This window comes from Acomys minous, assembly GCF_964271855.1.
Source record: "Acomys minous genome assembly, chromosome: 2".
In the NCBI taxonomy this organism is placed as follows: domain Eukaryota; kingdom Metazoa; phylum Chordata; class Mammalia; order Rodentia; family Muridae; genus Acomys; species Acomys minous.
This window is the reverse complement of record NC_140484.1, coordinates 83651727-83668939: the sequence shown is the minus strand read 5'-3', so window position 1 is coordinate 83668939 and position 17213 is coordinate 83651727. Positions and strand designations below refer to the sequence as shown.

General features: G+C 38.3%; 1 protein-coding gene across 1 annotated transcript in view; it reads left to right on the top strand.

Moving 5' to 3' along the window:
• The window catches only part of LOC311609888 (vomeronasal type-2 receptor 116-like), a gene marked incomplete at its 3' end in the record, with an annotated part of 58256 nt that extends 48060 nt beyond the window's left edge, over window positions 1-10196 (top strand). Inside the window, exons 7-8 of the mRNA XM_084803325.1 lie at window positions 68-1004; window positions 10019-10196. Of these exons, the coding sequence (XP_084659451.1) occupies window positions 68-1004; window positions 10019-10196 (1115 nt within the window). The remainder of the gene's footprint in view (window positions 1-67; window positions 1005-10018) is intronic.
• Window positions 10197-17213: the final 7017 nt, after the last annotated feature.

The following is a 17213-nucleotide window of genomic DNA, read 5'->3' as shown; positions in this document are numbered from 1 at the left end:
GTAACAACCCAGTAGGAAAGGGAACACCACAGAACTGATGCCAGTTATCTTTATTTCTGAACGACAGATATGGATCAATGTGTAAAATGTCCAGAAAGTCACTATGCAAATTTGGAAAAGAATTATTGCCTCCAGAAATCTGTGAGCTTTTTGGCCTATGAAGACCCCTTGGGCATGGCTCTCACCACCACTGCACTGTGCTTCTCTGTACTCACAGCTGTGGTTCTTGTAATCTTCCTGAAGCACAGAGACACACCCATTGTCAAGGCAAATAATCGGGCTCTCAGCTACACCCTGCTACTGACACTCATCATCTGTTTCCTCAGTTCCTTGCTCTTCATTGGTCAGCCCAGCACAGCCACCTGCATCTTGCAGCAGACAACATTTGGAATTTTGTTCACTGTGGCTCTCTCCACAGTATTGGCAAAAGCTATTACTGTGGTTATTGCATTCAATGTCACTGTTCCACCTAAAATGGTCAGATGGTTGATGGTATCAAGGGCTCCTAATTTCATAATTCCAATCTGCACACTGATCCAACTTGTTCTCTGTGGAATCTGGCTGGTCACCTCTCCACCCTTCATTGATCAAGACACTCGTGCTGAACATGGCCACATCATCATTGTGTGCAACAAGGGTTCAGCAGTTGCCTTCCACTGTGTCCTGGGATACCTCTGCTCCTTGGCACTTGGGAGCTACATCATGGCCTTCTTGTCCAGGAATCTTCCTGACACATTCAATGAAGCCAAGTTCCTGTCCTTCAGCATGCAGGTGTTCTTCTGTGTCTGGATCACATTCCTTCCTGTCTACCATAGCACCATGGGGAAGGTCATGGTGGCAATGGAAGTCTTTTGTATCTTGGCTTCCAGTAGTGCACTCCTTGGCTTGATTTTTGCCCCAAAGTGCTACATTATTTTGTTAAGGCCAGATAAGAACTGCTGTCTTGACATCAGGCACAAAACCCATTCAAGAAGGAAAAGTCATTTAAAATTTAGCTATGACATGTAAGTAAATTAAATACAATGCCTGAAACCAGTGGCATACTGGTTTATAGCATTTATTCAGGTACAATATTACCATATTCTGTGGGTTCAAAATTCTTCATTTAAGGGCATCAAAGTCTCTTTGTAGTGGAACCATTATTTTTATTTTATCATTGAGATTCATATCATTCCTTTTTCTGTAAAATAATTTTATTATGAAGTCTTTTTTGGTCCCAGCCACATACGTAGACAAGTGTGGGAAAAAAACACGTGGATATCTGCCCTCCTTTGCCTACAAAATGCTACTGTTGATGATGTGCCAGTATGCCCAATGATGTTATATTTATTTTGTCCTTACTTAATAAAACACAAACATTACATTTTATGTATTTTATTTTTTTTTTAACTCCACAGTTTTTCTTATATTCACTAGAGTAAATTGAACATTTTGATTGTAGTAACTTGTATATTCAAAAAAGACATTATAACACGCAATAGCAATTCGGCAATTATACTGTTCCCCTGTGATTTATCAATTCTTTCCCCAGTTCCTTCATCTGAATCATTGTTGTTAGAGAGACTCTCTTTTTTATGACTTTATAATTGAACATCCCACTAATTTTCTTTTCTTCAGGTACAGACTCTGTAGAAGTTTTGGATTTTCTTTTTCTTTTTTAAAAATTTTTTATTAATTTATTCTTGTTACATCTCAATGGTTATCCCATCCCTTGTACCCTCCCATTCTTCCCTCCCTCCCTTTTTCCCCTTATTCTGCTCCTCTATGACTGTTCCTGAGGGGGATTTCCTTCCCTTGTATATGCTCATAGTGTATCAAGTCTCTTCTTGGTAACCTGCTATCCTTCCTCTGAGTGCCACCAGGTCTCCCCCTCCAGGGGAAATGGTCAAATATGAGGCACCAGAGTTCATGTGAAAGTCATGCCCCACTCTCCACTCAACTGTGGAGAATTTTCTGTTCATTGGCTAGTTCTAGGCGTGGTTTAAAGTTTACCACTGGTATTGTCCTTGGCTGGTGCCTTAGTTTGAGCGGGACCCCTGGGCCCAAATCTGTCTATCCTAATGTTCTACTTGTAGGTTTCTAGGACCCTCTGGATCCTTCTACTTTCCTATTCTCCCATGCTTCTCTCATCTAGAGTCCCAATAGGATGTCTTCCCCTCTGTTCCAGTTTCCTGGTAAGTGAAGGCTTCCATGGGACATGCCCCTTTGGCTAATATGCAGATATAAGTGAGTATATACCATTTGAGTCTTTCTGCTTCTGTGTTAACTCACTCATTATGATCATTTCTAGCTCAATCCATTTATCCACAAATTTCGAGAATTGCTTTTTTTAATAGCTGAGTAGTATTCCATAGTGTATATATACCACAGTTTATTTATCCATTCTTCTACTGATGGACACTTTGGCTGTTTCCATGTTTTGGCTATTATGAATAAGGCTGCTATGAACATGGTTGGGCAAATTTTCTTTTTCTGTGCTGGAGCATCTTCTGGGTATATTCCAAGGAGTGGAATAGCTGGGTCTTGCAGAAACCCTATTCCCAGTTTTCTGAGATGGCACCAGATAGATTTTAAAAATTGGCTGAACCAGTTTGCATTCCCACCAGCAATGAAGGAGTATTCCCCTCTCTCCAAAGATCCATCAGCAATGTATTCCCATCCAAAATATATACATACCAAACGCAAGTGCTCTCAGTTTCCTAACTGAAACACAATTAGATCTGAAACAATAGCTCTACACCAACACAGTGATGATCAATAGAAGTCTTATAGAAATAAATATGTTTTCAGAAAATGAGCCAAACTAAGAAACCTTGGATTTACTCTGCCTTGTAAGTCAAAGTTACCTAGCAGATTCAAGGAAATCTTTAAGACACTGAAAAAGAAAAGAGAAAATGGAAACTGTACATGTTCAAGGATTAGCAGGAATAACCTTGTGAAAACATATACTTTACAAAAAACAAACTACATATTCAATGCAATCTCCAACAAATTTTTAATACAAATCCTCAAAGACACTCAAAATAATCTTTAGGTCCACGTGTAAGCAAAAAGAGACCAAGAACAACAAAAGCAATTCTGCTGGAGACATTTGCATTCCATGTTTCAGGTTATTTTTTAAAAGGGAGAGTAATAAAAACAGGATGACACTGGCTTTACATTGTGCCCATTGACTGATGTAATAGAATAGAAGATGGTGAATAAAAGAAACAAAAACAAGAAAATCTATGGTCATATGATCTTTGAAAAACAAGCTGACATATTAGACAAAATAGAGCATTTTCAATAGTGCTTGCTAAACTGTGTATCTCTACATAAAAAAAGAAACCAGAACCCTGTCTCTCACCATGCACAATACTCACCTCCAGAAATATCAAAGAAGTAAGCCAATGTAATCATGATATCCTAAATCCAATTGAAAAAGTCGAGGATACTTTTGAATTTTCAAGGAAGCATTTTTTTAGGAACAGGACTAAAATAGCACAAGTACAACTCGAAGATCATCAATTAATAAATTGGACTTCATAAAACTAAAATGCTTCTGTACCCCATCATTTAGGTGATGATTTACTCTACAGAAAGGGAAAAAATTATTTACCAGCTACACAGCAGATATGAGGTTAAATCTAGATAATACAAAGAACTAAAAGATGTAAATATAAAGAAAGCAAACACCCCTATTTAAAAGTGGGGCATAAACTGTTTGGGAGTGGCACATGCCTGTAATCCCAGCACTATGGGAGGCAGAGGCAGTTGGACCTTGGTGAGTTCGAGACTTCCTGGTCCATAAAGTTAGTCCATGACAACTGAGGCGGTGCAAAGAAACCCTGTCTCAACCACTCCCGCAAAAAATAGGGCATAAAAATAGACAGATTACACAAAGATAAACACAAAATGCTGAGAGTTTTCTTTTTAATTTGGCACTTTCATTCTTAACTTTTGGTTGTCTCACAGATTACAGTACAGTTTCCTGTCCCTCCACTATCCCAAGCCCCAAACCATCCTCTCTATTCTGTCTATATCTCTGCTTCTCTAGATCCACCCCTGTTCTATTTCTCTTCAAAGGAAAAAAAAAAACAGTTGGCCTCCTAGGGACATACATTGAACATGGCATAACAAGTCACAGTAAAACCAGGGAAAAGCCCTCATATCAATGCTGAATGAGGTAATGCAATACGAAAAAGTTGCAAGAGCTTGTTAAAGGTCCAGAGATAACCCCCACTCCCACTGTTTGGAGTTGCACAAGAACATCAAGGTAACACTTATAGGGTGTATGCAGAACCCCTAGCTCAAAAAATAAAAAATGACTTTTTTCACTGCAATCTCTGTGAGCCGTTATGAGCCCTGATCAGAGATTCTGTGGGTCATGTTCTTGATTTGTCCTTCATGCATCTGGCTCCTACAATCCTTAATCTCCCACTTCTGTGGCGATCCCCTAGATCCAACATGGTGTTTGGCTGTGGAAATTTGGACCTTTTCTCATGAGTTGCTGTATGACTTCACTGTGATGAAAATTGGGTTTGGAACAGATCTAAAAGTAAAGAAGAATATCTACCATAGGCATTCACTGTCAATCCAGTCTACTTCCATCCTGGGTCCTTATGGTGTCCTGCCTCTGGTTTGTGATCATCCAGGAAGTGTTAAGCACGAGCTCCCTCTCTTGGTGTAGGCCTCAAGCTGGACCAGTCTTTGATTGGCTATTCCCACATGTGCTACAACACATTTAATTCAGTATATCTTACAGGCATAACAAATTGTTGTTCAAAGTTTTGTGGCTAAGTTGATGTCCCAGTCCCACTGCTAGGTTATGGATGATAACCAGTTCAAACTTAATATCGCACAATAAAAGAAACCTTACTATGGCTACTTTTTTTTTTTTTAGAATTCAGGGTGTTTCTACTGCTCTATGTTTCTATGTTAATCCCCCAATCTCTTTGACATGTCACACTATTAATAAAAAGCATAGAGGGCTCTGCCTATAGTTCCAGGACCAGGAGCCATTGGAAACTGCCATCAGAGGTAAGGATTGCCCCAACCATGTACAAGCACTAGTTCCTGGGTGCCATAGAAGACTCCCAAAAGAGGTGATGTCTCCCCAGCCATTTATGTACCAGGCAGTGGCTCTGCCTGCAGTACCAAGAACTGCAGCAATTGGAGCCCATCAGCAGAAATGAGGTCTGTTTCATCACACCACACACAAACTACTTCATGTTAGCTCAGTTGTGGTCTCAGGAACAGTGGCCATTAGAGACTATAATCAGTTGTGAGGTCTGCCAAAACCATCCACATGCTCTAGTTCATGGGTGCTGGCTCTTTATGCATTTCCTTGGATGGCAGCCATTGGAAACTACTAACTGAGGTAGGGACTTCTTCCTGACCTTCATATGCCAAATCCTGAGCACAAGTATAGCCTGTGGTCTTAGGGATAGCAGCTGTTGTAGACAACAGAGGTAAGGTCTGTTCTTTGACCTCACCATATCAGTTCCAGGGCACCACTTCTCCTTACTGTCCCAGAGACAGTGGCCATTGGAGAATGCCTGCAGAATGGAAGCATACATCAGTGACTACAGAAGTTGACAGCCATTAGGGACTACAGATATCTAGAGGACAGAATTAGAATATACTCAACAAAATTCAGTGAAATAAAGGACCATCATAAGCTGGTGTCATTCCTTAACAATTTCTGGATATCATAACACACCTGATGCTCAGGAAAGCAAACTTTAATCTTATGAAAATGATAGATGCCTTAAAACAGAAAAGTAATAAATCACTCAGAGTAATACTGGAAAATAAAAACAGGTATATGAAATGAGTAAATCCCTTAAAGAAATAGAAAATCCAAGCAAACAAGACAAAGAAATGAATAAGACTGTTCAAAACCTAAAAATTAAAATAAAGGCAATAAAGAAAACACAATCTTTGGGACTTCTGGAAATGGCAATACTAGGAAAGAGAAGAGGAACTACAGATGTGACCATCACCAACAGACCACAAGAGAATAAACAGTATATCGGATATAGAGTATGCAATAGAAGAAACCGATACACCAGTCAAAGAAAATGCTAATCCTAAAGAGATTTCTCATATAAAACATACAGGAAATTTGGGACATCATAAAAATATCAAACTTCAGAATAATTGGAATAGAAGAAGAAGATGATACCAAGCTCCAAGGCCCTAAAAATACCTTCAACAAAATCATAGAAGAAAAATTTCCCTAATTAAGGAGATGCTTATAAATTTACATGAAGCCTCCAGAACATGAAATAGATTGGACAAAAAAAAAAAAAAAAAAAAAAAAAAAAAAAAAAGAAAGAAAGAAAGAAAAAAAGAAAAGAAAATCCTCCTGACACATAATAATAAAATCTTAAATGTATAGATATAAGAAAAATATTAAAAGCACTAAGGCATAATGGCCATGTAGTACATAAATCTATACTTTTAAAAATTACTCCAGATTTTACAACAGAGGCTTTACAAGCCAGAATGGCCTGGACAAATATCTTGTAAACCCTAAGAGATCACTAATGCCAGCCCAGAATACTATACCCAACAAAAATGTCAATCACAATAGATAGAAAATACAAGATATTCCATGACAAAACCAAATTTAAACAATATCCACTAAACAAGCCCTATGGAATAAAATAAAAGGAAAACTCCATCCTAAGGAAGATACAAGAAAACACAGTAAAGAAATATTTCCAGAACAGCAAAAACAAAGTGAGAAAACACACACACACACACACACACACACACACACACACACACACACACACACAAACATACACACAATAACACCAACAACACAAAAATAACAGGAGTTAACAATGATTGGTCAGTGATATTTCTTGACACCAATTGTCTCAAATTACCAATAAAAAAGCTGCAGGCTTACAGAATGGTGGCAAAAACAAGATACATCATTCTGCTGCATATAGCAAATATATCAGCATTAAACATAGACATTACATCAGAATAAAGGGAATGAAAATGTTTTCAAAACAAACAGAAATAAGAAACAACCTCGATCAGACATTCTAATACCTAGTAAATATAGACTTCCAACTAAAATTAAGCAAAAGAATGGGGAATGCATGTCTTACTCATCAAAAGAAATATTTACCATAATGATGTCTCAATTCTGAACATGTATGCCACAAATGAAAGGGCACCTACATTTATAAAAACATATTAAATTATTAAATCTTAAATCACACACTGAACACCATATTTCATAGTAGGAGACTTCAACACCCCTCTTTCACTAATGGACAACTCATTGAGACAGAAACTAAGTAGAGAAATAATAAAGCTAATAAACATGGTGAATCAAATGGACCTAACAGATACCTACAGAACATTCCATGTAAACACAAAGGAATATACCTTCTTCTCAGCACTTCACAGAACCTTCTCCAAAATTGACCACATACATGGTCACAAAGCAAGCCTCAATAGACAGAAGAAAATTGAAATAACAACGTGTATTCTATCAGACAGCCTGGGATTAAAGCTGGACTAAAGCAAAAAGAAGAAAATGAAAACCTTATAACCACATTTATGGAGCAAAACAAACGCAGTGCTAAGAGGAATGTCCAGAGAACTAAGTTCCCTCATAAAGAAATTAGCAAAGTCTCATACTAACAATGTAAAATATGCCTGAATACTCTAGAGAAAAACATAGCAAACACAAAAGGAGTAGATGGCAGGAAATAATCAAACTCAGGGCTAAAATCAGTAAATAGAAACAAAGAGAATAACACAAAGAATCAAGAAAAATGGGAGCTGGTTCCCTGAGAAAATCAACTAAATAAACAATACCTTAGTGAAACAAATAAAAGGCAGAGACAGTATCCAAATTAACAAAATCAGAAATGAAAAGGAACAAAAAAACAGACACTGAGGGAATCCAAGGAATGATTAAGTCTTCAAAAACATGTATGCTACAAAATTGGGAAATCTACAATAAAATGAACAACTTTTTTGATAGATACCATTTTTAAATGTAAATCAAGTCTATCTCAGAAAATAGAAAGGGAAGGAACATTGCCAAACTCATTCTATGATGCCACAGACAACCTGATACCTAAGTAACATGAAGACTCCAAAAAAGTAAGAAAATTACTGACAAAGATCCTTTAAGAGCATCTATGCAAATACTCAACAAAATACTCCCAAGCCAAATACAAGAACACATCAAAAGCATTATCGAACATGATCAAGTAGACTTCGTCCCCAGCATGCAGGAGTGGTTCAAAATATGGAAATACATCAATGTACTCAACCATGTAAACAAACTGAAAGAAAAAACTCACATTAAACACTGAAAAAACATTTGGCAGAATCCAACAACCCTTAATACTTAGCTTTTGTAGAAATCAGGAATACAAGCCACACAGCAAATCACACTAATGGCAATATTCTCCAAGCCTACAACCAACTTCAAATTAAGCAGAGATAAATTTACAGCAGTCATACTAAATTTAAGAAAAATACAAGACTGGCCACTCTCTCTGTGTCTCTACAATAATAGTACTTGAAGTTCTTGCTAGGGGAAAAACAAAACAACTAAAGTTCAAGGGGATAAAAATGGGAAAGGAAGAAGTCTAAGTATCACTATTCACACATGATATGATAGTATCCACGAGTTACCCAAAAATTCTAATGGACAATAGCAGGTAAGCACCCTCAACAAAATGGCACAAGAAAAAAAATTAACTAAAAGATCATCATTATCACTCCTGTATACAATTGACAAAAGGGTTGAGAAAGGAATTAGAGAAACAACACACTTCATAATAGCTAGAAATAATATAAAATATCTTGTTTAATGCTAACTAAGAAAGTGAAAACCTATATGACAAGAAATTAAAGTCTCTGAAGTAAGAAGTGAAGAAGGTATCAGAAGATAGATAGATCTTCCATACTCATGGATTGGTAGGATTAACATAATAAAATGGCCATCTAACAAAAAGCAATCTACAAAATCAACACAGTTCCCATAAGGATATCAACACTTTTTAAACAGACCTTGAAAATACAATTCTCAATTTTATTGGAATTTAAAAATCCCAGATGTGGTAAAACAGTTGAGACCTGCTTTAATGTTTTGCATAACTATAGCCCCTCTTTTGAGACCTACTTTAATTTTTAGTATAACTTTTAACACATACTTTTGTGTTTAGCATACCTTAAGCCATTTTATTTTTAGTCTTTATTTGAATCATAAGGTAAAACTGAGTTCAAGTTCTCAGGCTTTGTTTGCCTGACACAAGATTACCCTTTTACTTCTAATTCAATAGTTGCTGCCTAGAATAAAACAACAGAAGATAAATATGTGTCCTGCTTTAATTATGGGTAATTGTATGTTCTGTTGTAGTTAAAATGCAATATCTAACTATATTTTCTTCCTGAACAATGAGGAATTGGAAAGTTTCCAAAAGGTATCCTACCCTAAATCCCAGCCAATCAGCTTAAAATGCTTAGATAACTGGGCACAATGTACCTGAAATAGAATTGATTCTTTGTGGTTGGTTATGGTGTTTTTCCTTTAAAAACTCACCCTAAATATGGATCAGGGTCACAGTCTTGTTTCCCAAATCCATAGTGTGTCTCTGATCAGTCAGATTTTGCTAATCATTCAACAAATTCCATCTATCTGGCTCTAATGTCCCTGGGGTCAATGTGCAGCAATTCCTTATCCCCCTTAAAAAACAAGCCTGTATAATAAAAGAACTTCTGGAGGCATCACTATCCCTGATTTCAAGTTGTACTAAAGAACAATAATAATTAAATTTGCAAGTATTGACATGAAAAAGGAGAGGTTGTTCAATGGAATCAAGTTGAAGACCAAGAAATAGATCCACACATCTTCAGACACTCGATTTTCAGTAAAGAAGCTGAAACCATAAAATAGAAAGAAAAAGAGATCCAAGATGGCTGCGAGCAGTGTGGACCATGTTTAGTATATCCAGTAAACAATTCAGGGAATTGTACACAATTCTGAATCAAGAACACCGAGTTACCCACACCACGGCATCAAGAGTGCTCCATGGTTCGAAGGGACCAGTGTGCAGAGGACCTGCGTGCTCCTGCACACAGGAAGAGCACAGATTTTCTCGAATCAAAGCGGCAGCGACAGCAGCAGCATCAGTGACGGCGGTGGCGGCAGTGGCACTGGAAGTGGCTGATGTTGCAGCTTGGAGCTCTCCAGTGGAGGTGATTGGTGTGGTGGTCGGTGGGAATTATTGCAGGAGAGGGGACTCTGGGCAGAATTTGGGCCACATGGTACCCTGAGACCCAATCTGTACTTTGCAGGCAGTTCAGGCCCTGAGTCCCTAACTCAGCTCAGCATGCAGTTCCGCCCAAGACACTCGCTCAGCTCAGTGCGAAGTTCCGCCATTGAGACACTAGCTCAGCTCAACACGCAGTTCCGCTGCTGTGACGCAGGCTGAGCTCAGCATGCAGATTCAGCCCAGAGTCCCTAGCTGGACTTGGCGACCAGGTTAGGCCCAGAGACTCTAGCTGGGCTTCGCGCACATCGTGGCCCTGAGAATCTGGCTGGAATTTCTATGCAGTTTAGACCCAGAGTCCCTGGCTGAATTTAGTGTGCAGTGTGGGTCCAGAGTCCCTGCTTGAGCTCGAGTATGTAATTCTGCCCCTGAGACTCTGGCAGAGATCAGCAGAGTCCCTAACTGCGCATGGCAGGCAGGTTGGGCCAAGAGACTCTAGCTGAGCTTTTTGCGCAGTCCCGGCCCTGAGACTCTGGTTGGACCTGTGTGCACTTGGGGTCCAGAATTCCTGGCTGAGCTTGTTGGAAGGTCCAGGCCCTGAGACTATAACTGAACATGGCATGTACTTTGAGCTCTAAGAACATAGCTGAGCTTGGCACGTAGACCTAGCCCTGAAACTCTGGCTGGACTCTGCATGCATTTTGGGCCCAAAGTCCCTAGCTGAGCTCACCAGATGGTTTGGACCTGAAATCCAGCAGAGCTTGGGGCGTGGTTCGAGCCCAATGTCCCTGACAGGACTTGGCAGGGGACCCAGAATGCTGTGGACACTTTAATCTGACCCAGCACACATTCAGAGACTCAGAACAATTGCAGGGCTCATAGTACAGGGGAGCTGAGGATCACTGGCTGTGAGAGTCCAAAACGACAGTGCTAGCCTCCTGCCATGCACACCAGTGAAGCATCAGAGCTTCCGGCCTTGCGATATTGTGAGAAAACAGGTGAACCTATCATCAGACTCCCTCCACCCAACGCTGGAAGCTAATCAACAAAAACAAAGAATGCAAGATGTCTAAAGGACAGCGTAAAAGCATATGCAAAACCCCCAAAAACCTTGTGGCATCTTCAGATCCCAGCTATCCCAAAGACAACCACCCAGAGAACTCAAACACAATGGAAAAAGAAGAAAATGACCTCAAATCCTTAGTAATGAGGATGATAATGGAGGAAACACATACAATTCGAAATCAAATGCAGGAAGACACAATCAAACAGGTGTGAGACATAAAAGAAGCTCATAGAGTGGAACTGGAAAAATTTCAGGAAAACACAAAGAACAAGATGAAAGAAATCAATAAAACGGTTCAAGCTCTGAAGACCTATAAAGAGGCAATAGAAAGAACTCAGGAATATACAAACAATCAGATGAAAGAAATCAAAAAATTAGTTAAGGAGCTGAAGATGAAAATGGATTCAATGATAAACACACAGACAGAAGAAAAACGAGAACGTGAGACCTCAGAGAATAAGGCAAGCAACAGAGTGGTGAGCTTTTCTAACAGAATCCAAGAGATGAAAGAATGAATCTCGGGCCTAGAAGATACAATCACAGATCTTTAAGCAAATATTAAAGAAAATGCTAAATCTGGAAAAATCCTGACACAACATCCAAGAAATCAAGGACATCATGAAAAGGAGAAATCTGAGGATGATAGGCATCGAAGAAAGAGAAGATATCAGACTCCAAGGCACTGAAATTATTTTCAACAAAATCATAGAAGAAAATTTCCCCAATCTAAAGAAAGAGATGCCTATAAACATACAAGAGGCCTATGGAACACCAAATAGTATAGACCAGAAAAGGAAAACTGCCCATCACATAATAATCAAAACACAAAACATACAGAACAAAGGAAAAATATTAAAAGCTGCAAGGGAAAAGGGCCAAATAACATTTAATGGCAAACCTATCAGAATTACACCCGACTTCTCAGCAGAGACCATCAAAGCCAAAAGGGCCTGGACAGAGATCCTGCAAACCCTAAGAGACCACAGATGCCAAGCCAGACTACTTTACCCAGCAAAACTATCAATAACCATTGATGGAGAAAACAAAATATTCCATGACAAAACCAAATTCAAACAGTACCTATCCACAAATCCAGCTTTACAAAAGGTACTAGAAGGAAAAATCCATTCCAAAGGGACAAGCTACAACCAAAACTACTCAGGAAATAGATAACGATACCATTGCAAAAACACAACTTCACAAACTTTTGACTTGAAGCAACATCAAAATGAAGACTCTTAACAGTCACTGGTCATCAATATCTCTCAACATCAATGGTCTCAATTCTCCAATAGAAAGACACAGACTAACTGAATAGATGCATAAACAAGATCCAACATTCTTCTGCATTCAAGAAACACATCTCACCTGTAATGATAGGCATTACCTCAGGATAAAAGGTTGGAAAAAATGTTCCAAGCAAATGGTCACAAGAAGCAAGCAGGCATAGCCATTTTAATATCGAACAAAATAGAATTTCAACCAAAATTAAGCAAAAGGGATGAGGAAGGACACTTCATACACATCAAAGGTAAAATCAACCAAGATGACATCACAATTCTGAACATCTATGCTCCCAATACAAGGGCACCCACATTTGTAAAAGATCTGCTAAGGAAGTTTAAAACACACATCAGTCCCCACACAATAATAGTGGGAGACTTCAACACCCCACTTTCACTGAAGAATAGGTCACTGAAACAGAAACTAAGCTGAGAAATAACATCATTAACCAATGCCATTAATCACATGGATCTAACAGATATCTATAGAACCTTTCATCCAAACAAGAAAGAATATACCTTCTTCTCTGCACCCCATGGAACCTTCTCCAAAATTGATCACAAAGCAAGCCTCAACAGACCCAAGAGGATTGAAATAATACCCTGTATCCTATCAGATCACCATGCTCTTAGGCTGCAATTTAACAACAGCAAAATAACAAAATCATACACGTATGTGGAAGCTAAACAACTCTATGCTAAATGACACCTGAGTCAGGGAAGAAATAAAGAAAGAAATCAAGGACTTCCTGAAAGTCAATGAAAATGAAGGACCAACATACCCAAATTGGTGAGATACATTCAAAGCAGTGCTAAGAGGAAAATTCATAGCACTAAGTGCCTTTAAAAAGAAATTGGAAACATTGCAAATAAGCATCTTAACGACACAACTGGAAGCCCTAGAAAAAAAACAGAAACACCCAAAAGGAGTAGATGTCTGGAAATAATCAAATTCAGGGATGAAATTAACAAATTAGACACTAAGAACATAGTCCAAAGAATCAACAAAACCAAGAGCTGGTTCTTTGAGATAGTCAACAAGGTGGACACACTGTTATCCAAACTAACTAAAAGGCAGAGAAACAGTATCCAAAAAAAAAAAAAATCAGAAAAGGGAGACATAGCAACAGACACTGAAGAAATACAGAGAAGCATAATTAACTACTTTAAAAACATATATGCCATGAAATTTGTAAATCTAAGAGAAACCGACAACTTTATTGATCAATTTCACTTCCAAAAATTGAGTGAAGAACAGATAAACAAACTAAATAGTCCCATTTCCCCTACAGAAATAGAAGCAATCATTGATAGTCTCCCAACCAAATAAAGCCCAGGGCCAGAAATTCAAGGGGGCACTAATACTGATATTTTTTCAAGCTACACCAAAAGAAAGAAATGGATGGAACATTACCAAATTCATTCTATGAAGCCATAGTCATATTGATACCTAAACCTCACAAAGATGCAACAAAGAAAGAGAATTTTAGACCAATTTCTCTTATGAACACTGATGCAAAAATACTGAATAAAATACCTCCAAGACAAATAGAAGAACACATCAAAGATATCATCCACCGTGACCAGGTAGGATTCATTCTAGGTATGCCAGGATGGTTTAATATATGGAAATCCATCAATGTAATCCACTACACAAACAAACTGAAAAAAAAAACACTTGATCATCTCCTTAGATGCAGAGAAAGCATTTGATAAAATCCAACATCCATTCATATTTAAAGTTTTGGAGAGATCGGGGATACAAGGCACTTTCTTCAACATAATAAAGGCCATATATTGCAGGCAAATAGCCAAAATCAAAGTAAATGGTGAGATACTCAAGGAAATTCCTCTAAAATCGGGAACAAGGCAAGGCTGCCCACTCTCTCCATATCTCTTCAATATAGTACTTGAAGTTCTAGCCAGAGTAAAAAAACAACAAAAGGAGATCAAGGGTATTCAAATGGGAAAGGAGGAAGTCAGATTATCCCTATTTGCAGATGATATGATAGCCTATATAAGTGATCCTCAAACTTCTACCAGAGAACTACTGCAGCTAATAAACACCTTCAGCAAATTGGCTGGAAACAAAATTGACTCAAAAAAGTCTGTAGCCTTCCTATACACAAATGACAAGCTTGCAGAGGAAGAAATTAGGAAAACCGTACCCTTCACATTATCCATAAGCAATATAAAATATTTAGGAGTTACTCTAACCAAGCAAGTGAAGGGCTTGTTTGAAAAAAAATGTCAAAACTCTGAAGAAAGTGTTTGAAGATGACATGAGAAGATGGAATGATCTTCCTTGTTCATCGATCGGGAGAATTAACATAGTAAAAATGGCCATCTTACCAAAAGCAATCTATAAATTGAATGCAATCCCTATCAAAATACCTACACAATTTTTTAAAGACATTGAAAGTTCAATTCTGAACTTCATATGGAAAAACAAAAACCCCAGAATGGCTAAAAAAATCTTGTAGAATAAAAGATCCTCTGAAGGAATCTCCATACCTGATCTCAAGCTGTACTATAAAGCAACAGTAATTAAAACAGCATGGTATTGGCACAGCAACAGGCTGGTTGATCAGTGGAATAGAATCAAAGACCCAGCTATGAATCCACACATATATGGTCACTTGATTTTTGACAAAGAGACCAAGTCCATTAAGTGCAAGAAGGATAGCATCTTCACAAATGGTGCTGGTCTAACTGGATGTCTATGTGTAAAACAATGCAACTGGACCCATATTTGTCACCTTGCACAAAACTTAAATCCAAGTGGATCAAAGACCTCAACATAAAACCAGAGACACTAAGTCCGATAGAAGAAAAAGGGAAGACTAGTCTGGAACATATTGGCACAGGGGACAACTTCCTGAACAGAACACAAACAGCCCAGGCCTTAAGGTCAACAATTAATAAATGGGACCCCCTGAGTCTGAGAAGCTTCTGTAAAGCAGGAGACACTGTCCACAGTACAAAGTGACAGGCTACAGACTGGGAAAAGATCTTCACCAACCTTACATCTGACAAAGATCTAATATCCAAAATGCATAAAGAACCCAAGAAATTAAACACCACCAAACCAAATAATCCAATTGAGAAATGGGGCTCAGAATTAAACAGAGAATTCTCAACAAAGGAATATCAAATGGCTGAGAAACACCTAAAGAAATGCTCAATGTCTTTAGTCAGCAGAGAAGTGCAAATCAAAGCAACTTTGAGATTCTGTCTTATACCCTTCAGAATGGCCAAGATCAAAAATTCAAGCAATCCCACATGCTTGCAAGGATGTGGAGAAATAGGAACACTCCTTCATTGCTGTTGGGAATGCAAACTAGTGCAGCCACTTTGGAAATCTGTCTGGCACTATCTCAGAAAACTGAGAACAGCGCTTCCTCAAGACCCTCCTTAAAATATACCCAGATTATATCCTTGGAATATATCCTTGGATTACAATCAGAAAATGCTCCAGTAGAGAACAGGGACAAATGCTCAACCATGTTCATAGCAGCCTTATTCTTAATAGCCAGAACATGGAAACAGTCTAAATGTTCCTCAGTAGAAGAATGGATAAAGAAACTTTGGTACATTTACACAATGGAATATCACTCAGCTACAAAAATAATGAATTTCTGAAATTTGTGGACAAATGAATTGAACTAGAAATGGTGATAGCGAGTGAGCTAACCAGGAAGAAGAGGTTCAAATGGTTTATACTCACTTATAACTTGACACTAGGCCAAGAGGCATGTCTCATGAAAGTCTTCATTTACCAGGAAAGTGGGATAGAGATGAGGACATCCTAAATTGAGAGAAATATAGGAGGTAGGGAAGAGGATGGATCCAGAGGGTCCTAGAAACCCTACAAGAAGAACACTATGATGGGCAGACCTGGGCCTAGGGGTTCTGTTTTTTCTTTTTTCTTTTTATTTTTTAAAGAAAAACATTAACTGCTTATTTTCCACGTGTGTGCATGGCGTGAACATATATAAGCTTTCTCTGAATTCACCTACTAAAGTAAACTCTGACAGCATGCTTTCAACAAACAAGTTGTTCTCATATGAAAAATATCTTGCTTCAAACATGTATAGCAAACAGGGCAACATTGAAAATCTAGGATTTGAAAATATTAGCAAAGACAGATTAAGATGAAAAAAATGATATAGACAAAAATATTGTAGATCAAAAATGTTCCCAATGTAAAGATGACAATCCTATTGTGAAATCCAATGCATCTAATACAGTCTAGATTTGTCACCCTAAGAACAGCCAAAACAGCTCATTGAAGAAGTAGAACCCTGAGCTGTTGATGTCTATCTTCTTGGCCGAAATCCTGGTCCCTGTGGCTAAAGAAGATACCAAACACATTTTCCAACTTGTTTTTAAGCAGAGCACAGAGCCTCAGATGCAGAGCCCAAGGAAAGGAAGAATTTCAGAACTCTCAGTGGCATTGGATGTGGTGCCAGGAAGAGCTTGGGGTAATTAATGTCACAGCTGCACTCATCAACAAAGTGAGAGGCACAAATGTTTTCACACACTTGAGCTGAATATATACCTCCTGGACATCATTAGATCTGTTTCTACCAGGCTTCTGGCTTGGCATGTACATGTGGTAATAGG